Genomic DNA, 24071 nt, shown 5'->3' with positions numbered 1-24071 from the left:
AGCATTGTGAATGTTGAAAACGAACAGTTTCTGAGAAAAAGTACAATAAATGCAAGCTACGTCTATAGTCAACGGTAACATTGTAATATGCTTCCACTGAATGTAACAAAAGAATCATGCCAAAAGTTTTGGAAAGGGGTTTTGATTCTTTGTGGTCGAAAAGGGAATGTCTTCAGATAGAGTATGGTGGCAAAGGCATGTCTATACACTTAGGTTGGATTGTATAATGTGTCGATAAAATTGTTTAAAAATAAACAGAGAGAAACAAGTGCTTGAAAAAAATGCAGAGAAAGAGATGCACCTATTCACTGTCGGTAGGGAAACTGAGAGGTGTAGTCCCTTGGAGGACAGAGTGGTTGTTCCACAGCAAGCTAGGTGTGGGTTTGCCATATGATCGTGAAACCCCATTGCACTCTACACACCTGGAGAAACTGAGTGTAGGGACAGGTATGGACATTTGCACACTGGTGTTTATGGCGGGAGCGTTAGTGATCCACAATGGATGGAGGTGGCTAAGTGTATAAAGACCAAGGAATGAAAGGGGGAACTATGACATAATGGACTACTGAGCAGCCACAAGAAGGAAAGAAGCTGTGAGACATGCAACTAGGTGAATGAATCTTAAGGAGTGTATGTTGAATGAAATGTCAGGAACAAAAAGACATACTATCATACCTCAATCATATGGACTAACTATATTATAAAAACTCTGTAAACTGAAGTTGAGATCCTAGGTTATCTGGTTGGGGCCTATTGTAAAGGTCTTAGATTATAAGCTCTTACAGCAGTCAAATATATTCAGAAGTTGTAACTGATATTTCTAAATTCTGAGATACTGAGCTGTTTGTATATAACCTGGTCTTTCCTAGAAACTTTGGGTATTTCAGAGTTAGCGCTCTGTAGGTATAAAAGTCAACAGTACCCCATACAGGAACTGTTTGAAAAATGGAAAAAAAGATCAGACTTCCAGTAAACATATGAAGGAAGCTTATCTGAATAAGGCTAAGGTATATCAGAATATAAGGTAAAGAACGATATTGTCCATATTTTAAAAATTCATCTTCTGTGTGAGACCAAAAAGAGAGATGTTTATTTGGTGTAAAATTTATATTTTGGATAGTCCATTACCTAATTTAACTTTTATGATTTTAGTTGAACACCATAAATATATGGAATCTTGAATAGGACATGAGATTTTGTTGGTTTGTCCAGATTAGTGTGATGCTCTCATATATCCCAGAGTAATTTGGGCAGTGAATAAAGAAGTATTTGAAAAATCCCATTGGGGCACTGGGGAGAAAGGAGGAAATATTCACCTTCCCCATTTGGTGAATTTCTGACATTCTCACAAGCAGTGAGGACAACCAAATTAATAGGCTGAGCCCTTGATCTTGGAATTTGCTCTTATGAAATTTATTCCTGCAGAGAAGCTAAGCCTACTTAAAATTAAGCCTAAGAGTCACCCCCTGGTCCTGCCGCGAGGTCTGTACGCCGAACGTGTGTGGCGGTCCCACAGTGGTCCTCGGCTGACTGCGGGCATCCGACCCTGGTGCGACGCGGAAGTGCGCTCTCCACTCCACCGCCTGTTAGATATACCATGAGGCGCCTGGGCTCGGTGCAGCGGAAAATGCCGTGTGTGTTTGTGACGGAGGTGAAAGAAGAGCCCTCGGCCAAAAGGGAGCATCAGCCATTTAAAGTTTTGGCAACTGAAACTATAAATCACAAGGCATTAGATGCAGATATATACAGTGCAATTCCAACAGAAAAAGTGGATGGAACATGTTGTTATGTTACTAACTACAAAGGTCAGCCATACCTTTGGGCTCGGCTAGACAGAAAACCCAGCAAGCAAGCTGAGACAAGATTTAAGAAATTTCTACATTCACAAGAAAATTCAAAAGAATTTTTTTGGAATGTTGAGGAGGACTTCAAATCTGTTCCAGAGTGCTGGATACCAGCGAAGGAAATAGAACAGCTAAATGGGAATCCGGTTCCTGATGAAAATGGACACATTCCTGGATGGGTACCAGTGGAGAAAAACAACAAACAGTACTGCTGGCATTCCTCTGTAGTTAATTATGAATTTGAAATTGCTCTGGTACTGAAGCATCACCCTGAAGATCCTGGACTTTTGGAAATTAGTGAAGTGCCATTATCAGATCTCTTAGAACAAACATTGGAGCTTATAGGAACAAATATTAATGGAAACCCATATGGATTAGGAAGCAAGAAGCATCCATTACATCTTCTTATACCACATGGAGCATTTCAAATAAGAAGTCTGCCTACACTGAAGCACAATGATCTGTTATCTTGGTTTGAAGGTTGCAGAGAGGGTAAAATTGAAGGAATAGTATGGCATTGCAATGATGGCTGTCTAATCAAGGTCCATCGTCATCATCTTGGTTTACACTGGCCAATTTCAGATACTTATATGAATTCAAAACCAGTTATTATCAACATGAACCTGAACAAATATGACTATGCCTTTGATTCTAAGTGTTTGTTTAATCATTTCTCAAAATTAGATAATCAGAAATTTGGGAGACTCAAAGACATAATGCTTGATGTATAAAATGGAAATGTAATTAAAATCAGCTTTATTTGTTATATTTGAATCTTAAGTAGTCTAGCATGTTTAAAAGGTAAAATATTTCAAGGGTCCCATTATTCAGTGTTGAGTAAGTCAACATGAACTCTACTGTTTGAAGAAATTAATTTTATGCTTGCAAGTATCTATCCAGAATATTATTTAGAACAGCAAATGATTTTAACTTTTGAACTTAAAGATATAAATAACATTTAAGTAACAGTAAGCTACCAAGCTTGTACAAAGGCTATTTCTATCCAGAATAATCATTTAAAGATGACAGTTTTACAATTTTAGATAATTTATTTTCAAAATTAAATAGTTCAATTAAATTAAAGCTCAGTTTACTCTTATGCTTAAGACATACAGTTCAACCTCATAACCTATATATATATAAAACTTTGGATTTGAGAAACTTCTAACATATAAATATGTATATAAGTATATATAATAGCAATTTTAAATGTTAAAATGTTAGTTACCCTCATACTCTTTAAAAATTGTAAATATTAAAAAAAAACAACGTATAGATAACTACCATAGTGTATTACCTATTAGACAGTCTTAACTTACTCTAAAAATCTTCAAAAATATACTTTCCTAATGATTTAAAAGTTTCAAATAATTTTATTTACTGAAAAGTCCCAATTTGGGTAAAAGCATAAGATAGTGAGAAGGATATTCCATAGTTCACAGACTGCCTGATTTTCTTGATGGGGTTTTTAACTTAAAACTTTAGAAAACAGCTGAGTAAAGTTGCAGTTATAGGTGGTCATTAATGAATAGGGAAAGTAAGAGGACTTTCCTCTTCATCTTCAAACTGTTCTGAAACATCAAAAGGACTAGTTGATTCAACTCCAAATTGTGCATAAAGCTTTTTAATCTTCTCTTCTAAGAGAAGATTTTTTTTCACTTCTTCTTTATAGTTATACTTCAGATCTTCAATTTCTTCAAAAAATGAAGGGTCAAAATTTTCCAGTTCTTTTTTCAATTTTTTTATGTCCTCCTAATAGAAACATGTTATCTTTAATAATCACATAGGAATATAAAACATGTTTTAGGTTTGAGCTAAAGAGACCTAAATATGAACATAAAAGCCAAGGTAATCTATAAAGTCAAGTATAGTAGTTCTAAAAGCAGAAGCATTTTCTTAAGATTGTGTTAATAAAGTTACATTGTACAATATGAATAACTGAATTGTTAACTATCAAATCATATTATTTGTTCTGTAAGTTATATTCTAGTCTTTGACTAAAATTTATCAGCTCCTATAGATTATGGTGGGACTTAATCTTTCTCCCAGAGCATAGCAGATAGTGTCAATGAGGCAGTCAAAAAACGTGGCTAGTCATAGCATTGACGTTATTTTGGTTAATTTTGCCCTTATATTCATACCCTTATGTTCTGTTTACCAACAGAGTTTTAACAGAGGTAAAGCACAACAAATATATTTTTTTAAAAGAAAACTATACCCTAAAGAGAAAATTCTGAAAAGAATTTCAAAAGGTATCAAAGACCCAACATGACCCAAACTTAAAATATTGAAATGATGAGCTATTTTTGTGACAAAAAAAATAAATGTACTTTTTAATTCTTTCAAAAAAAAAAAAAAAAAAAAAGAGTCACCCCCTGAGAACCTTTTCTGTTGCTCAGATGTAGGCTCTCTCTCTAAGCCAATACAGTAGGTGAACTCACTGCCTTCTACCCTATATGGACTCTCAGGGGTATAAATCTCCCTGACATCATGAGAAAGAGCTCCCGGGTTGAACTGGGACCCAGCATCAGAGAATTGAGAAAGACTCCTTGACCAAAAGGGAGAAATGAGACAAAATAAAGTATCAGTGGCTGAGAGATTTCAAACAGTGTTGAGAGATTATCCTGGAGGTTATTTTTATACATTATATAGATATCCCTTTTAAGTTTATGATATATTGGAGAGGCTGGATGGAAGTACCTGAAACTGTTAAGCTCTGTTCCATTAGCTTTGATTCTCGAAGACGATTGTATAGAGCTAAAAGTTTTACAATATGTCTATATGATTGTGAAAACTTTATGTCTGATGCTCCTTTTATCCAGGGTGTGGTCAGATGAGTAAAAAATATGGATACAATAAACAAATGAACAATGAATTAATATATAATAGGGGGACAAAGTTTAAAATAGATTGGGTAGATGGAAATACTAGTTGTCAATGACAGTGAGGGGTAAGGGTTATGTGTGTCTGAATTTTTTCTTTTTATTTCTTTTTCTGGAGTGATGCAAATGTTCTAAAAAATGATCATGGTGATAAATACACAAGTATGTGATGATATTGTGAGCCATTGATTGCACCCCATGTATGAAATCTATGTGGGTGAAGATTTGCCAAGAAAAATTTAAAAAAAAATCAGTACATTCAAAGTAAAGAAAAAAAGCTAGCAACATCCTGAATAATTGATTTTAATCTGCTTTGTTTAATTGATGTATTTTTCTCATAAATAACTGCAACCACAACAAGATTTACTATATCTCCGAGTTCATACAGGAGGATGCCATCCATCGTAAGATAATTCTGAAATGTTTCTTTTTTGATCCATGATAAAGGTCACCATCTTCATACTCATAATAAACAAAGTAAGTTTGATCTTTGAAAACAAGCACAGCAGGCATCTTTTTCAGCATCACATACTTAGGATGCTGTATGATCTTGGTCCTGTATGATCAAAAGCCCATTCCCCTTTAATAGCTTAATTGTTGATTAACCTGGAACTCCAAACCCTGAGCAATGCTAGAATAAGAAGTAGCATTCATCCTTCCAACTGTAACTGCAGAACCAATGCTTTTCAAGACCAACTTTGTTCTAAATTGGTTCTAGTTTTTACAATGTCCACACCAAGGTGCATAAAATCTACAAGCCAGATGTCATTTTTTCAATTGTCTTTAAATGATTCATCTAACTCTTCCACAAAACATTTACTGAAAGTCACGTCAAGTAGAACAACTATGGCGCAGAGTCATAGGGCAGCCCTGACTCTAGGCTGCCAGGCTCGCCACAGGAGCTGACAATGCTGAGGGGAAGAAAGAGCCACCAGTGCCAGCTGCCTGCTCTCCCAGGAAGAGAAACAGAACCCTCTATAAATATTTTACATAGGAAGTTTATTTTCTCACAACTTGGGGCCTCCCGATTGTTCCTGTGCTAGCTTGGTCCTGTAACCTAGAGGTGTCAGTTTCTCCAAGAACAACAACTGGTTTTATACCTCTACCCCATAACGTCAACATCCCCTTCCAACATGAAGAAGTTAAAATGGCATTGCCCAGATATCTCTGAAGATTGAAAGAATGATTAAATGAGAGAGAAATTCAGATTTAACAAATGATTTTGACTACTGACTCATTATGTAGATATTTCTTTTTTGTTTCTGGTGTATTAAAATAACCAGAAGGAAATACCAGAAACTGTTGAGCTGTAATCCAGTAGCCTTGATGTTTGATAATGTTTGTATAGCTATATAGCAAAAAAAAAAAGTCGGTTTCCCATGTTTGCACGGATTTACTTCTGGATGTTTTATTCTGTATTACTGATCTATATATCTCTGTTACAATACTCCACAGTCATAGTCAACTTACCTTTACTGTAAGCCTTTAAATTGGGTAGAATGCAATACTACTGGTCAATAATGTGAGGGGCTGGAGGGCAAGAGCTATGGTATGTTTGGAGTTTTCTTTTTGTTTCTTTTTTAGAGTAATGCAAATATTCTAAGATTAATAATGTTGATGAATGTACAACCATGTGATAATGCTGTGAACCATTGATTGTATGCTTTGTATGGATTTTATGGTGTATGAATATATCTCAATAAAATTACCTTATAAAAAAGATCTTTTTTTCTCATCAAAGAAATCTGTAGAGAGATGAGACTACTTGCAAAAGCTTTCAAAATAGTGAGGTAACCAAAATTTCTTTGTATTTCCTCAGAGTATCTATCATTTCTGCTGATAATAAAATTTAAATATTCTTATATAATTCGTACAATATAGATGATTTTCAGCAGCATAGAACATATCTTTTCTGACATTTTATGCATATATAAATATGTATAAATTTAGCTCGTATGAGAATTGGTTTAATACCAAGTCAGTGAACATGAATAATATTTCCTAAAATTTATTGCCTTAATATGAGATATTGCTATAATTGTGCTTTACTTGATGAAATGTGGGAAGGAATCTTTGGTGAAATTATCATACCTAAAGATTTGTAAAAAAAATCATTAGGTATATGCACACTGACAGAATCCTATAGATTGTACAATGGTGTCCGGTTTCTTGTGCAGAAGAGATACTTTTAATTTTATTGAAGTCTTGTACTCATGATGAGAATGAATATTGAAAGTTGAGAGCAAATTGTAAAAGAGGTGGTTCTGCCACATGCACATCATCTCATTGGCGCAGAATCCCAGGATCCCACAGAGGAAATGGTGAAATTATCCAGGGGTCCCAATCCACAGAAAAATTTTGTAATTATCCGGGAGATCCTTCTTGTTTGAGGGTTCCTGGTTAAGGAATGGATTGATGACAAAGTTCTTATCTCTTACTTACATTGTTGCTTAAAAGGACTTTCCTTTTAAAAAGTTAACAGATCGTGTTTACAGAGAAGAAGCAAAACTGAACATTAAAATTTAAAACTTTTAGGAATGTTTGGAAACTTCCAGTCCCTCTTAACTCCTCATCTATGTCTCCTTCTACTTGGCTCTACCCCCGGTAAGATAGAGATAAGATAGCATTTACCCACATTTCCATTCTCAACTTCTGTACTCATGGTGGACATTGCTAATCCATCATGGCATCCTTTTTCACTAAACTTAAATGTGACATTGGAATTCTTTCCATAGTGTGTTCAAGAAAGCCTCAAATAAAATTTGCTTATAAACAAAAATGAATTTGGTCTATGCTAAGCTCAAGAGACCCAAATCAAAAGTAATTCAGATTGGGTGAGCCACGGTGGCTCAGCAGGTAAGAGTGCTTGCCTGCCATGCCCGAGGACCCGGGTTCGATTTCTGATGCCTGCCCATGTAAAAAAAAAAAAAAAAAAGTAATTGAGATAACTTCAGTATGAACTTTTAGTTGCCTTCTCTTTCCTGGATCATAATGTTATCTTCATGACCCCAACCCTGGATACTTTGGATTTTAGACTTTAGCCCTTCTCCTTTTGTTTAATTGATGAGCCACCCAATCATGCTTCACTTATGGGATGTAACTACGGTAAGAGTTCACAAATGCTTTAATAGATCTGAGTCCTGTCTTTGCTTTATTAGCTGTTTTACTAATCCCTTTAAGTCCTGGTTTCCTCCTTTACATAATAAGAAGTTTACAATTAACTCCATAGTGCTATTGTAAATAATAAATGAGGTAATGCATGTGAAAGCACATTGCAAACTTACGAAGCATTATCTAAATATTAGTTATGCTTATTACTGACATGGATTTCAATTCAATATTCAACTGAAAAAGTGGAAATGGTGTACATTCGTTTGAAAATTTTGAAGTTATATTCATGAGAATACTTGTTCTTTTAAGTCAGGTAGAATAAATCTCCTGTGCCCTGAAAATGTGATAATCTGATCATCTTAAACTACATAAACTACAAAGCAACACTTTAAAATTGTTCATTAAACTCAGAAAATCTTGGACTTAAATAACTGTGTTTAAATAAAGAAACAATCTTCTGAGTTTTAGCCCTAATTGATCATATATTATCTAAACAGCACTGTAAAATTAATCCAAGTGGAAATTTTAGGGAGTTGTCATTGGAGAAATGGTCTCTCCTTTCTTCACTAAAGTTACACAAAAATTAGCCTGAATTTCGTGCATCCAAGTTCAAAGTTGAGTAGCTAGTCACACTTCCGAGATTTGAATTGGTATTACAGAAACCCACGTGACTTCCTGCCAAGACGAGGTTTATTTTGGTGTGACTTATTGAAGCAGAGTCAATCAAAACAAGCTTATTTACATATGGAATGACAAGGATATCAGTTAATGGCTGCTCTTGCGTGCAATATCTTAGGGAAAACACGTTCACACAATCTCTTCACCTTTGATGGTGTTTTCTGTACTTCAAAAACATGACTTCAGGGGTGGGCCGCGGTGGCTCAGCGGGCAAAGTGCTTGCCTGCTATGCCGGAGGACCTCGGTTCGATTCCCGGCCCCAGCCCATGTAACAAAAACGGAGAAACAGAATACAATAAAACAAGAAAATGTTTAAAAATGTTTCCCTTTCTTCCTTCCTTCTATCCTTCCTTCCTTCTCTCTGTCTTTCCTTTAAAAAAAAAAAAAAAAAAAAAAAAACATGACTTCATCGATATAAAGTAATTATAAGAAACAAACTCATAGAGTCAAAATCTACAATACAGATTGTCATGGGATGGGGTGGGGATAGGAAATGTGTAGTTAAGGCTTAAATTGCACAAAATTTCTATTTGGGTTGATTGTAAAGTTTTGGTAATGTATGGTGATGATGGCAGCACAACACTAAATGTAATTATATATTTTAATGTAGTTAAAAGGGGAAATTTTAGGTTGTATGTATGTTACTAGAATAATGTTTAAAAATAATAGGACTGTACAACACAGTGAACCCTATTGTAAGTGATACTGTAAGTGATAGACTATGGTTAATAGTATAATTATAAAAAAATTCTTTCATGAATTGTAACAAATTATACTAATGCAAGGTGTTAATAATAGAGTGGTATATAGGGACTCTGTTCTTTCTGAATGATTTTTCTGTGAACCTACACCTTACCTAATAAAAGAAAAACCGAAAGGAAAAGATTCCATCTCCTGTCTATAGTTAAATGGGTTAGAAATGAGAATTAATGGTAAGAAAAGTAGAGCCAATAGAGTGGCTGAATAGCAGCTTGTGACTTGGTCTGATATTAACAGAGGAATTAGTCCAATCAGATTCTCACTTGGGAATTTGAACTGGAAAACATGAAGTCCATTAGCAGTAGGCACACAGAGTGAAAGGATTTTGGTTGGTGCTTGGAACATTGAAGTTATGAGGCAATGAGAACTGGATAAATAAGGGAAATCAGATAGCAAAGATGAATGCTGCATGCAAGGAAATAGAAACAAAGATGCTGAAAAAGGTAATTTAGCCCCTGACAGAGAGAGACGGTAGCCAGTCTTCAGAGCAGATTCTGGTCTTGTTCCTGCGGCATTGCAAAAAACACCCATTTGTTGAAATACATGAAATTTTCCTTGCCTAACCAATCCATGTCATAATAAATACAACAATTTTACTTATAACTGAAATTTGCTTTGATGTTTGTTTGGAATACTTCTTTGTTAAGAAATGTGAAATGATATGTCCATGAAATAAGGTTTGACTAGGATATATGTCTTTTAATACTTTACTGTTACTTCAGAGTTTGACAAATTTATTGGGGCAATCATGCCTGAGAGATTAGAAAGATTATTTTTGTTTCATTATAAATAAACTTTATAGATACGGTTTTCTTTTTCTGTTACGAATCTTGGTGGTACTGGGCACCAATTTTTGAAGCGAGCCAGGGGGCAGATGTTAGGAATGCTACAAGATGCTGAGGAAAATACATTCATTTAAAAATGACTGTGTGCATGAAAGGACATTAGAGCAATAAAACAGATGTAAGGAATATATTAAAGGTGTTGATAGGGTACCTTGAAATGTTGTTGGCTGGCCATTTTATGCTTCTCTATTTCATCAGGGAATGAATGTAGCTTGATAGTGTCCCTTTTAAAAAAAATCGTTATCCAGAAAAAACAACTTACTTTCCCTAAATAGCGAAAGAAACATCAGAAATTGAAAATAGCATGTTGTTATGTTTAGGATAGTTCCAAGAATCTGTTGCAATTTTGCTTTATAAATATGTTGTAAAAACATTTTCAAAAAAGGAAAGTAGGCTTCTATAAAGCATATAGACATATATGTAAAGATAAGCAGTTGTCAAGTAAGATATTCTGGCTGTCATGCCAAAGATGAGCCTATATTTATATTTTTCAACATCTTGGATGTAATTTATAAGATGGTGTTTGCCATAGTTTGGAAATTTAAATTGTTTTTGTCTTCTTTTAAGATAGCTTATCTTTTCTAAAACCTTCATTCACAATATTTATTGCTGGTTTTATCACACATGATTTATGATATTTTCATAAATTGTTTCTTAAGGTAAAATTGTACTTGGTTAAATAGTAATTTAAAATCTGTCTTCCAAACATATAACAGAACTCTGTTAGCATGACATATTTTTAAAAAGTGTGTTTTACTTGAGTACTATCATATTTCTGGAGCTGGCAGTTCTAAATGAAATAACTATTTTAACTGCTTGCTAGCAGAGTTTACCTGGTAAGAAAAATACTGAAACTAGCCAACCAAGAGGTTTATAAATTTGTATTTCATCACTGCTACAAAAATGTATTTGCTCTCTTAGGAGTATTTCTTTTCTACATAACATCTCAAAAGTTTACTTGCTTACTTAGTGGAGCCATAATCTTAAGTAGCTTTTGATCTATTTAATTCTCTTTAACGATGATAATGGAAAAAGACAAATGCACTAACTTCTTTAATTAATTTATTTATAAAATGAGAAAAAATGCAAATTCAAAACTTGGGCTGATGTCATCTGAACAAGGTTATAGAATAACAATATAGTATTTTTGCTTTTATTGTTACTTGCTGGCCACTAAAATGAATATTTGCAATGGGTTGGTTTAGACCAGAATTCATTAGCTTGCAGTTTTGAAACTAGGAGAAATCTCTCAAATCAAGGTGTTAGCAAGACAATATTTTCTCCCCAAAGACTAGCATTCTGGGATTGGCAGCTGGTGATTGTTTTGTCCTTGACTTTTCTGTCACATGGCAATGCACATGGTGGCTTTTCCTGCCTTTCTCTTCTGACTGTCACTCCACTATAAAGATCTGTAGTAATCCAGATTAAAATCCAATCTGATTCCGCTGAGCCACACCTTAACTGAAGTAACTTCACCCAGAGGTCCTGTCTATGACAAGTTCAGACCCACAGGAATAGATTAAGACTAAGAACATGTTTTTCTGGTATTCATAACTCAAAGCCACCATTAACTGAATACAATAGATAAATTCAGAAAATAAATAACTAAATCATTTTTATAATTAATGTAAGGTGGGAATTTAATAAAGTCAGATGATGAAAAAAAGGCATACTTTTACCAAGTGGAAATATTTGTAACTTGACTGTGAGAGGTATTTGACCAACATTTGTTTAAGGATATAGAGTCTACTTTAACTAAATGTTTTCTAAAATAGCAGATATCAAACCAGTAATAACTGTGGTTTATATTATTATTATTTTATTTAAAAATTTGTAGGTTTACAGAAAAATCATGCAGAGTAAAACATATTTTATATATCCCCTCCATTAGTAATGTCATGCATTAGTATGGTACATTTGTTACAATTGATGAAAGAATATCATAACTATACTATGAACTGTAGTCTACGATTTACATTAAGGATCATTGTGTTTTATAGTCCTATGCTTTTTTTTAAAAAAAAAATTTATTTTAGAACCATACATTCAACCCAAAATTTCCCCTTTTAGCCACATACAAATATATATTTCAGTGTTGTTAATTACATTAACTGTGTTATGCTATCCATTACCAAACTTTTCCAACACTCCAAATGGAAACTCTGTACGATTTGAAATACTCCCATTCCCTACTCGCACCCCAGAACCTGGTAATCTATATTCTACCTTCTGACTCTGAATTTGTTTATTTTAATTATTTCATTTCACTGAGATTATACAACATTTGTCCTTTTGTGCTTCGCTTATTTTACTCAATATGTTGTCTTCAAGTTCCTCTGTGTGCTGCATGTATCAAAACTCCATTCCTTATTATGGTGGAGTAATAATGTGTATGTGCCATGTTTTGTTTATCTGTTCATTAGATGATGGATACTTGGGTTGCTTCCATCTTTCTGGCAATTATGAATAGTAGCACTATGAATATGGGAGTACAAATATATGTTCCAATCCCTACTTTCAGCTATTTTTGGTATATACTCAGAAGTGGGATTGCGGGGTCATATGATAGTTTCATACTTAACTATCTGATGAACTGCCAAAATGCCTTACAATAGTGGCTGTACTGTTTTACATTGACACCAACAATGAATGCATATCCTCCCCAACACTGGTCATTTTGTGATTTTTTAAATAGCAACCATTCTAGTGGTATGAAGTGATAGCTCATTGTGGCTTTCATTTGCATTTTTCTAATGGCCAATGATGTTGAGCATCATTTCATGTGATTTTTGGTTATTTGTATATAAATATTTTGAGAAATGTCTATATAAGTCTTTTACCCGTTTTTTAATTGGTTTGTTTGTCTTTGTATTGTTGAGCCGTAGGATTTCTTTATATATACTGGATATTAAACCCTTACTGGATATTTGGTTCCCAAATATTTCTCCCATTCTGTAGATTGTCCTTCTACTTTCATAATAAAGGTCTTTGATTTACCAGTTTTTTAAATTTCAATGCAGTTCCATTTATCTAGTTTTTTTTCTCTTGTTGCTAGTCCTTCCAATAAAATGTTGAATAACAATGGTGACAGTAGGCATTCTTTACTTGTTCCTGATCTCAGAAGAAAAGCTTTCAGTGCTTCATCAGTGAGTATGATGCTGGTGGTGGGTTTTTCATATATGCCTTATACCATGTTGAGGAAGTTTCCTTCCGGTCATACTTTTCTAAGTGTCTTTATCAAGGAGGGTGCTGGATTTTGTCAAATGCATTTTCTGTGCCAATTGAGGTGATTATGTGATTTTCTTTCTTTCTTTCTGTTAATTGTGTATTATATTAATTGACTTTCTTATGTTGAATAACCATTACATAGCTGGGATAGATCCCACTTGATCATGTGTATAATTATTTTATTGTCTTCTTAGATTCATTTTGCTAGTACTTTTCCAGAATTTTTGGATCTATATTCATAAGGGAGATTGGTCTACATTTTTCTTGTCTTTTCTTTACCTGTTTATGTCTTTATCTCGTTTTGATGTTAGGGTGATGTCTTCAGAGAATGAATTAGGGAGGGTTCATTCCCTAGAATGAAGTTTTGGAAGAGTTTGAGCAAGATTGATGTTAATTTTTCTTGGAGTGTTTGTTAATATTCCTCTGTGATGCCATTTGGTCTTGGGCTTTACTTTGTTGGAAGGTTTGTGATTGGTAATTAAATCTCTACTAGTTATTTTTCTGATATTAAATATTGGTCTTTTAAATATTGTTCCTAAATATTGTTCTCTTTCTTCTTGAGTTAGTATAGGTAGCTTGTGTATTTCTAGAATTTATTCCATTTAATCTAGTTGTCTTGTTAGTATATAATTGTTCATATAGTCCTCTTACAATCCTTTTTATTTCTGTGGATTCAGTAATAATGTCACCTCTTTCATTTTTTATTTTAGTGGTGTCCTCTTTTTTTCATTTTTGGTCTAGTTAAATGTCTTTTTTACTATTGTTTTCAAAGAATTAGTTTTTAAAAACTCTATTATGTTTTAAAATCTGTTTCATTTCTCTCCAGTGTAATCTTTGTTATTTCCTTCCTTCCACTCTCTTTGGGCTTCATTTGCTCTTATTTGTTATATCCTCTAGTTGTGAGGTTTGGCCTCTGATTTGAGATTTTTCTTCTTTATTTTAATGTGAGCATTCAGAGCTTGAAATGTCCCTCTCAGTACTGCCTTTGCATCCCATAAATTTCTGTATGTTGTATTTTCATTTTCATTCACCTCAAATATTTCCTCATTTCCCTTTGGTTTTTTTCTTTGATCCTTTGGTTGTTTAAGAATATGCTGCTTAATTTACATGTATTTGTGAATTTTCCAGTTCTCCATCTGTTATTGATTTCTAGCTTCATTCCTGCTTGTGTTGGAGAAGTTACGATGTATGATTTCAGTACTTTTGCATTTAATGATACTTTTTTTTGCCATAACATGTCATCTATCCTGGAATGAACCATGGACACTAGAGATGAATTTGTATTCTGCCACTATGGTATGAAGTGTTCTATATATGTTTGTTAGGGCTAGTTGGCTTAGAGTAGGAGTCAAGTTCTTTTTTTTCTTACTGATATTCTGTCTAGATTTTCTATCCATTATTGAAAGTAGCATAGTGAAGTCTTGTACTATTAAAATAAAACTTTATTTCACCCATCAGATATCTCAATATTTGCTTCACATGTTTTTGGGCTTTGCCATTATGTGCATATATAATTGTGATTGTTATGTTTTCATGTTGAATTGACCCCTTTATAGTCATAAAATATATACCTATATATTTTAAAAAGGTATATAATGACTTCTTTTGTCCCTCATAAACAGACTTCAAATAGACTTAAAGTCTATTTTATCTGATGTTATAGTTACTCCTTTTCTCTTTGGTTACTGACTATATGGTATATTATTCCATCCTTTGCTTTCAACTTGCTTGTATCTTTGAATGTAAGGTGAGGCTCTTGTAAATAACTCATATGATTATTATTTTTTTCTATGCTGTATGGCGGGGTCACATTTCATTATCTTTCCATGTAAGTATCTGTTATTGCAGCACCAGTTGTTGAATTTTGTTTATTTGTTGTTTGTTTGTTTTTGCCTATTTGTTTTTTTTTGGCATGTGCATGGGCTGGGAATCGAACTCAGGTCTCCCTCATGGCAGGTGAGAATTCTACCCCTGAACTACTTCATATGATTATTTTTATTAAAAGTATTTATTTCTCTATGCCTCTTCGATGCATTGTCTAGTGTCCTTTCCTTTCAGTCTGAAGAACTCCTTCTAATGTTGCTTGTAGTGTAGGTCTAGTTTCAAGCTTCCCAGCTTTTGTTTTTCTGGGACTATCTTAATCTGTTCTTTATTTTTGAAGGAAAATCTTACCAGATATAAAATCCTTGTCTGACAATTGTTTTCTTTCAGCACTTTAAATGTTTCATCCAACTGCCTTCTTTTCTTTATGGTTTCTGAGAGAAATCAGCACTTAATCTTATTGTACTTGCTTTTTCTCACGCCTTTCAGAGCTCTCTCCTTATCCTTGGCATTGGACAGTTTGATTACTATGTGTCTGAACATAGTTCTCTTTGACTTTAACCTGTTTGGGGTTTGTTGGGATTCTTGAATGTGGATATTCATGCCTTTATTAAATTGGGGGAGTTTTCTTCCATTATTTCTTTGAATATCCCTTCTACCTCTTTCGCTCTTTCTTTTCCTTCTTAGACTCCCATGTGTATACTGGTACATTTGATAGTGTTCCTCAGGTCTTTTAGTCTCTTTTAGCTTTTTTTTTTTTTTAATTCTGTTTTTCTTTATGCTTCTCTGCCTGAATCATTTCAATTGCCTTTTCTTCAAGATTAATGATTCTTTCTTCTGCCGTCTTCAATTTAATGTAAGCTCTGCTGATTAAAAAGGGTTGTGTACTTTAGAAAAGCCATGTCCTTTAATCCTGATTCAGTATTATAGGTTGCAAACCTGTGATTAGATTGTTTCCATGGAGATATAATCCACTCAATTGTGGGTGTGACCTTTGATAAGATGGAGATGTGACTCTGCCCATTTAAAGTATGTCATGATTAGTTTAATGGTTGCTTTAAAAGGGAGAAGAGTTGCTTCAGACCTGACAGAGATGCTTGGAGGTGCTTGGAGTGCCCATAGAGAGAGCAGATGTCTAGAGAGGGGCATTTAGAGACCAGCATATGTCGTCATGTTCCTTTCCATGAGTTGCTAAGCAAGCCAGAACTAAGGCCCACGGTGCTTAGAGAGGAAACAACTGGCATCAGAAGCTGGAGGCAATGGAACCAGAAACAAGGACCAGCAAATGCCTATCACATGCCTTCCCATGTGACAGATGTTGGCCTTTCTTTGGAGTTAAGGTATTTTTTCTTTGGATCCCTTGGTTTGGACATTTCTGTGGCCTTAGAACGGTAAATTTGTAACATAATAAATTCCTTTTATAAGAGCCATTCCATTTCTTGTGTATTGCATTCCAGCAGCTTTAGCAAACCAAACATAACCCTTCAGGGAGTTTTTCATTTCAGTTATTGTGTTCTTCAACTCCAGTGTTTCTTTTTGCTTCTTATTTAGACACTCAGAGAGATTGCTGTATTGTACACGCATTCTTTTTCTCATATCATTTAGTTCATTCTCTGTGTTTCCCTTTATCTTCTAGAGCATAATGTGGATTATTTTTTAATGTCTTTGCCTAGTATGCTTAAAATTTGGTCCTCTTCATTGATAGTTTCTTGGTTTTTATCTTGTTCATTTTGATAAGCCATCATGTCCCATTTCTTTGTCTTGTGATCTTTTGTTGTACACTGCACATTTTAACATTTTGAAGCATTAACTCTGGGATTTACTCTCTGTGGTAGTTAGGTTCAGGTGTCAACTTGGCCAGGTGAACGTGCCTGGTTCTGTTACTGTGGACATGAGCCGATGGTACATGAACTTCATCTGTTGCTCATTACATCTGCAGTTGGCTAAGAGGCGTGCCTGCTGTAATGAATGATGTTTGATTTAATTGGCTGGTACTTAAATGAGAGAGTTCAACATAGCACAGCCCAAACAGCTCAGCATACCTCATCTCAGCACTTGCAGCTCAGCCCAGGCCTTTGGAGATGCAGAAAGGAATTATTCCAGGGAAAGATGTTGGAACCCATGGACTTGGAGAGAAGGCCTGCAGAAATTGCCCTATGACTTCCCACGTAAGAAAGAACCTCAGTTGAAAGTTAGTTGCCTTTCCTCTGAAAAACTAATGCCAGTGAAATAAATCCCCTTTTATTGAAAGCCAATCCATTTCTGGTGTGTTACATTTCAGCAGCTAGCAAACTAGAACACTCTCTGAGTTGTCTGTTCCTTAAATTGTATCCAGCTAGTGTTTGACAGTTTGTTTGAGTGTCAGGAGCTAACCAAAACAAACCAAAGTAAAAAGCACCTTCCAGTATTTGCAAATTGACCCTGCTTTGGTTGGTGATTTCCTTCCAAGTTTAGCCTAGTATCAAGATCAAGTATCAGCCAAAGCAAATGATAGGTTCATGGTCCTCTCAGGTCTTATCTGAGTCTTTCTGAAGCCATTGAGTCTGCTTACTTTATTAGGTTTGTACTCGCTCATGGCCTTATTAATTCCCCCTTTTACAATTTATAGGTGTTCAAATGCCCTCCTCTAATCCCTTTGAAATAGACTTTCATCCCCTCTTGGGTGTTGTCTTGAGTGACTTATGGAATGTAGTCCTTTGCCCTGGTCTGCTCTTACTTAACTGTTTCTCAAACTGCTCTAGCTGTCTACAAGTCCCTTTTCTGACCTCAGGACAAAATGAGAGGGCAAGCCTGAGACATACTCCCAGGCCTAATCCTATAGATTTTCACCCTATGATTTGGTACTGTCATGGTCAGATTCATGTTTCAGTTTAGCCAGCTGATGGTGCCCGGTTGTCTGGTTGGGCAAATGCTGGCCTATCTGTTGTTATGAGGACATTTCATGGACTTACATCATGATCGTGTTGGTGGTGTCCAAGGGAGAGTGGAAGGAAGATGCTGGTAAATTGTGATAAAAACCAGACAGCAGGAGAGTCTTTTGCAATGAGTGATGCTTAATATAATCACTGTAAGGCTTTTAAGGAGGATTCAGAAGAGTCAATCACTCTTCCTGTTTCAGCCAGTCAGCCTCTTTTGAGAATTCATTGAGGACCTTCAATGGAGCTGCCAGCTTGTGGCCTGCCCTACAGATCTTGGACTCTTACATCCCTGCGGTTGCCCAGCTGGCCTCTCCTGAGAGTTCTTTGAAGATCTTGATTGGAGCTGCGCGCTCACAGCCTGCCCTACAGACCTTGGACTCTACATCCCCACAATTATTTGAGACACCATTATAGATTTTTATATTTACAGATATTGCCTATTGATTCTGTTTCTCTAGAGAACCCCTAACTAATACAGGTACTGTCTCAGTGTGTGCATAGGGGACACTCTGCTCCTTCTGGAATAAGTTCAGGACCATGGGAGTGCAACCTAGCTCCCACAGCACAGTGGGGAGGGTTTGGGGCCTGAGTCAGCAAGTGCTCCAATATCTGCTCCTATGGCTTTGAAGCTATGTTTTCTTAATTCAGCATTGGCCCTATATTGTAGTTCTTTAATTCTTTCCATAGTTTTGACGAAGTGTACTAAGATTCCTCTGCTTGAGGGGATTTGGAACAATGGCTTCTCTTACAGCCATCTCTCAGCAATCTGAAGCAGCTCATCAAAAGCAGTGACCAGCAATCAGAATACACCCCCCTGGAATTTAGGGGACTTGGTCCTTACATTCCTGCCTGGCACCATCAAGGTTCACCATGAGCCTGGTTGTAGTCCCTGCTGTTGGTTACCATGAGGCTGGAGGCTGGAGGATTGTATCCATGGCAGGGAGGATAAAATTCACTGTTTTTACCACAGTTTACCAGCCTTTTCCTTCCACTCTTCCTTGAATGTTGCACAGTGTTCCACTAGATTCCAGAAATTCAAAATTGTTGATTCAGACAGTTCTTGGAAGTCAATCATTGTTTTGGTGGAGATAATGATTCCTGATGCTTCCTACTTGGCTATCTTTCCTTTATATCAGTTAATTAATTATGGAGGGATGGTTTCTTTTCAACATGTAGATTTTTTTCATAACTGTTTTCTGCTATATTTTGTTCATGTTTCTTGGTGATAAATTTTAAAGCTATTCTTAAAACTCAGAAGTTCTTCAGAAACATTTGCCATATTGGTGATTAATACAATGTACTTTAGGTTCTCCCTTACCCACCTCTGGATGCAGATCTTATTGCCACCAGTTTCTGATTATGGTGAGGCAAAAATGGCTGTACTTATATAGACATTATAATACATAAAGTTCTTTGAATAAATTACTTAATTTGATAATTACAAAGCTTTTATGTTGGTTGGCTGATTAATTAGCATTTGCCTCCTTTCTTCACATATTTGGGGCTGCTACTCACAAAAATAGATCAAATATGAATGGATTCAGATCCAGTGCTTTTACTCTATAGGTCACTTGTTTATTCACAAGAAATGAAGGCATATTCAGAGATAATGAAACTGCCATTTACCAACCTTCCCACTGAAGTAGCACCTCCCTTATTTATTTGAAAAAGTTTCCAGTTACTTTGTTTGAGCTCCCACCTCCTCATGATTATTCAGGAGATTTTTCCACTGCAAGAAAAGTTACTCTTCCTTTCCCTTTGCAGCATCTGCTAAGGCTGGTTCTGACAGATTCTTGCCACTGAGCATGCTAAGCCTCCATTTTGACACCAAGCACGATTTGTAAAAGAGCATTCTCTGCTAACCCCCACCTATTAAGCCTGCTGTATTTGTTTGTTAATGCTGCTGAAAGCAGTATACCAGAAATGGAATAGCTTTTAAAAAGAGAATTTAATAATTTATAAGTTTATAGTTCTGGTGCCAAGAAAACATCCAAGCTAAAGCATCAACAAGAGGTTACCTTCACTCAAGAAAGACTGATGCTGTCTGGAACACCTCTGTTGCTCCTTGGGCTCCATTGCTTTCAGCCTCTGTTCCTGTGGGGGCTCCTCACTTGGCTTCTGTGGCCTTCACTCTGCTCCTCTGGGACACATCTCTGGCTTGCTTGTATCTCATGGAAAGATATATGGTGACATCTGCTAAGTCCTGCATCTCCAAACTTTTTGGTCTCATGTTGGCTCTGCCAGCTTTGAAGCAACTGTTCTCCAATACTCTGTCTCTGTTCTGAGCTTTGTACAAAATGTTTACCCTTGTAAAGATTCTAATAAACTAATCAAGGCCCACCTTAAATGGGTGAAGTTACGTCTCCATCTAATCAAATGGGCACACCCACAATTGGGCATGCTGCATCTCCATGAAGATAGTTTAATCAAAAGTTTCCACCCTTCAGTGTTGAAAGAGGGTTGAAAGAAACAGCTGCCCCCACAAGATTGGATCAGGATTAAAGTATGGCTTTTTGGGGGTACGTAATAATTTCAAAACGGCACATCTACCTTCCCCCAATTGGATTAGCCCACATCATCTCATCCCATCGTTAGCCAATCTCTTTATCCTGCCTTCCTCGGACTAGTATAAAACCCCAAACTTCATTTTGTTCATTTTGATCTGAGGTTTTCCCTCCAGTCTCTTGCTAGTCAACCATGCAATAAACTCTCTCTTTGAAATTCTGATGTCACGGCATTTGACTTCTGTGCTCATTGGGCAGATGAGCCCACTTTTGGCAGCAATGATTGCGCTACTTATTTTCTTGGCTTGAGAGTAATGTGAAGAGAAAGTGAACCAAGGACTCCCCAAAATCAATGGTGCTTTCAATATCATTAAATATAAGAAAGTGCAATGTAGTATATATTATATGCTTTCTTAATAATCATTCTTTAATTAATCAAGATCAAGAGTCATCAAATTCACACACTGTTATATAAAATTAAAATTTCTCATGCACAACAGCAAATATTTGACTAACAATTGAAATTATGTTGGTACTTTGAAACTTCAACTTTTTATGAGTAATACTGAGAATTAATTGTTGTTACTGTTTCTGTAATCCTAAATGGGAAAAGATGTAGTAAGCATATGGGTTAAATATTTCTTTTAATTGAGCACAGACCTTTATTTGCTATTAACATGTTCCTTGAGTTATGAGGTGAAAAGTATACTCAACAAGAATCCTCCTCTTTGATGAATTATGTCACAATTAAGAAAGAAGCAGTTCCAAGAAAAAGTTTAGAGAGAAATTTATTTTTAGAGAGCTCATCTATCTCTTTTTGCTAATGCTGCCAGCAGGCAATATACCAGAACTGGATTGGCTTTTACAAAGGCAATTTATTAGATTACATATTTGCAATTCTAAATCTATGAAAATGTCCAAATTAAGGCATCAAGAAGAAGATACTATCACTTAAGAAAAGCCAGTCAGATCCAGGGTTTCTCTGTCATGTGGGAAGGGACATAATGGTGTCTGCTGGTCCTTGATATTAGTTAATTGCTTTCAGCTTCTGATTCCAGTGGTGTTCTCTCTCTAAGCCTCTGTGGGTCCTCTCTTAGCTTCTGGAGTGTTTTTCTTTTTTAAGTGTCCATCACTTGGTTTAATCTCTCTGCTCTCTGTGTTGGCTCTGAGTTCTCTCTATGTTTCTGCCTTTTGTTCCCTATAGACTGGGTGTCATCTTCATGGAAACATCCTAATCAAAAGGTCCCACTCACTATCAGTCTGCACTCTCAAGATATTAGTACGTTAACAGTTTCGAACTAACCAATTCTACCCTCTGGACCCCCAAAAAACATGTTCTTTCCATATACAAAAATATATTACTCCATCACAATATCACCAAAGACTTAAACCATTTTAGTAACAATACAAATACAATACAAAGTAAAAAACATTACAAAGTCTCATCAAAATCAGTTACAGGCATGGTTTGTCTTAAGGCAAAATTCTCCCCTGGCTGTGGGACTGTGAAACTTAGAACAAGTCAACTTTTTCCAATATTTGAAGGTGGAACAGTCATAGGATAAAACTTCCCATTTCCACAGGGAGAAATTGGAAGGAAAACAGGAGTTACTCCACCCAGACAGTTCTGAAAACCTACAGGGCAAACTCCATTTGATTCTGTATTAGTTTACTAACGCTGCCAGAACGCAATATACCAGAAATGGCACAGCTTTTAAAAAGGGAATCTAATAAGTTGCAGGTTTACAATTCTAAGGCCATGTAAATGTCCCATTCAAGGCACCAACAAAAGGCTACTTTCACTCAAGAAAGGCTGATACTGAAACACCTCTGTCGGTTGGGAAGGCACGTGGCTGGCATCTGCTGGATCTTTGGCTTTTGGACATTTCTGTCACCTGCGAAGGCACATAGTAACAACGCTAGCTTTCTCTCCTGGCTTTTCATCTCATAAGGTTTCCCTGGGGGCATTTTCCTCCTGTATCTCCAAAGGTCTCTAGCTCTGTGGGCTCTGTCAGCGCTGAAGTAACTGTTCTCTAAACTTTTCTGTCATTTCTGAGGTTTCTTCAAAATGTCCCCCCTTACAAAAACTTTAGTAAACTAATCAAGATCCACCTTGAATGGGTGAAGTTATATCTCCATATAATCAAAAGGCCACACCCATAACCAGGCACACCACATCAATGGAGATAATCTAATTAAAAGTTTTCACCTACAGTATTGAATCAGGATTAAAAGATGTGGCTGCCCCATAAGATTAGATCAGGTTTAAAACATGTATTTTCTGGGATACATAATAGCTTAAACCAGCACAGATTCCAGAGTCTGAGAGACATTTTTAGAATAGGGTTTTAGCCTCTGGGCTTGAGAGAGTGGCAATCCTACCCTTTCCAAGAGCGTACTCAGAGGCCCTGCTCTCTGAAAACATGGGATTGAGGGTTGCAACATTGGGTGGTAGTGGGCAGACCACCTTGCTCTCAGCCCTGTCCTCCTCAAGCATCTGGGTGGCACCCAGACTCTCTGCCATCTCTGGAGCACATGCTCAACCCCTACAAAACAACCCAGTTAAAAAGGGGGCAAAGCTGAAATAGACATTTTTCCAAAGAAAGTGTGCAACTGGTCAATAAACATTTGCAAAAATGCTTAATATCATTAGCCATTAGGGAAATGCAAATCAAAATCACAGTGATACTACTTCACACCCAGAAGGGTATCTAGCATTAAAAAATTAGGATATAGCAACTATTGAAGAGGATATGGAAAAATTGGAACTGTAGTGCATTGCTGGTGGGGATGTAAAATAGTGCAGTCACTGTAGAAAGCAATTTGTCAGTTTTTCAAAAAGTTGAATGTAGAATTTCCATGATTGGGCAATTCCACTTCTGGGTTAATTCCCAAAGAAAGGATCTTAAACAGGAAACAGTATCTTAAATGAATCCATTAATGAATGAAAGGATAAAAAAATGTGGTAAATGCACCCAATGGAATATTATTCAGCCAGAGGAGATAATGAAATTCTGAGACATGCTTCAACTTCAGAGAATCTTGAAGACATTATTATGTTCATTGAAATACACAAGATACATAAGGACAAATGTTACATGATGTTATTTATAAGACATCTCTAGAAACAGCAAATCCACTGAGGCAGGAATTACCTTAGAGAGTAGCAGAAAATGGAGTTAAGAGAAAGGGATACATTTGGTGGATATGGAATAAGAGTAAATAAAATTAATTCTAAAAAAATCCCAATTCTATTCACTTTTTAAACTTTTAGTAGTTTGCAATATTGATTTTTGTTGAAATACCCATTGCACAATGTTTATGTTTGGGTTTTATGGCATTGAAAATGAAATATGTGTGATTCCTTTGATCTCTTTAGTAAATAGCATCTTTTGAAGAGAAATTTAAGAAGTTTGTGAAGGCCACTCTTCAGCCAACATTCTGGAGTCATTGTTTTGACTTCTACTTAAGAAATGTAAAT

At 35.8% G+C, this 24071-nt stretch overlaps 1 protein-coding gene across 1 annotated transcript; it reads left to right on the top strand.

Annotated features, from left to right (window-relative positions):
• The first annotated feature begins 1483 nt into the window (after positions 1–1483).
• On the top strand, positions 1484–3019 carry LOC143677851 (RNA ligase 1). Its single transcript, XM_077154380.1, has one exon. It carries the CDS (start codon positions 1598–1600, stop codon positions 2573–2575), a length of 978 nt encoding a protein of 325 aa, XP_077010495.1. The 5' UTR covers positions 1484–1597; the 3' UTR covers positions 2576–3019.
• Positions 3020–24071: the final 21052 nt, after the last annotated feature.

Source organism: Tamandua tetradactyla, chromosome 3 (genome assembly GCF_023851605.1).
Source record: "Tamandua tetradactyla isolate mTamTet1 chromosome 3, mTamTet1.pri, whole genome shotgun sequence".
NCBI classification, from domain to species: domain Eukaryota; kingdom Metazoa; phylum Chordata; class Mammalia; order Pilosa; family Myrmecophagidae; genus Tamandua; species Tamandua tetradactyla.
This window is presented reverse-complemented; position numbering and strand designations above follow the sequence as displayed.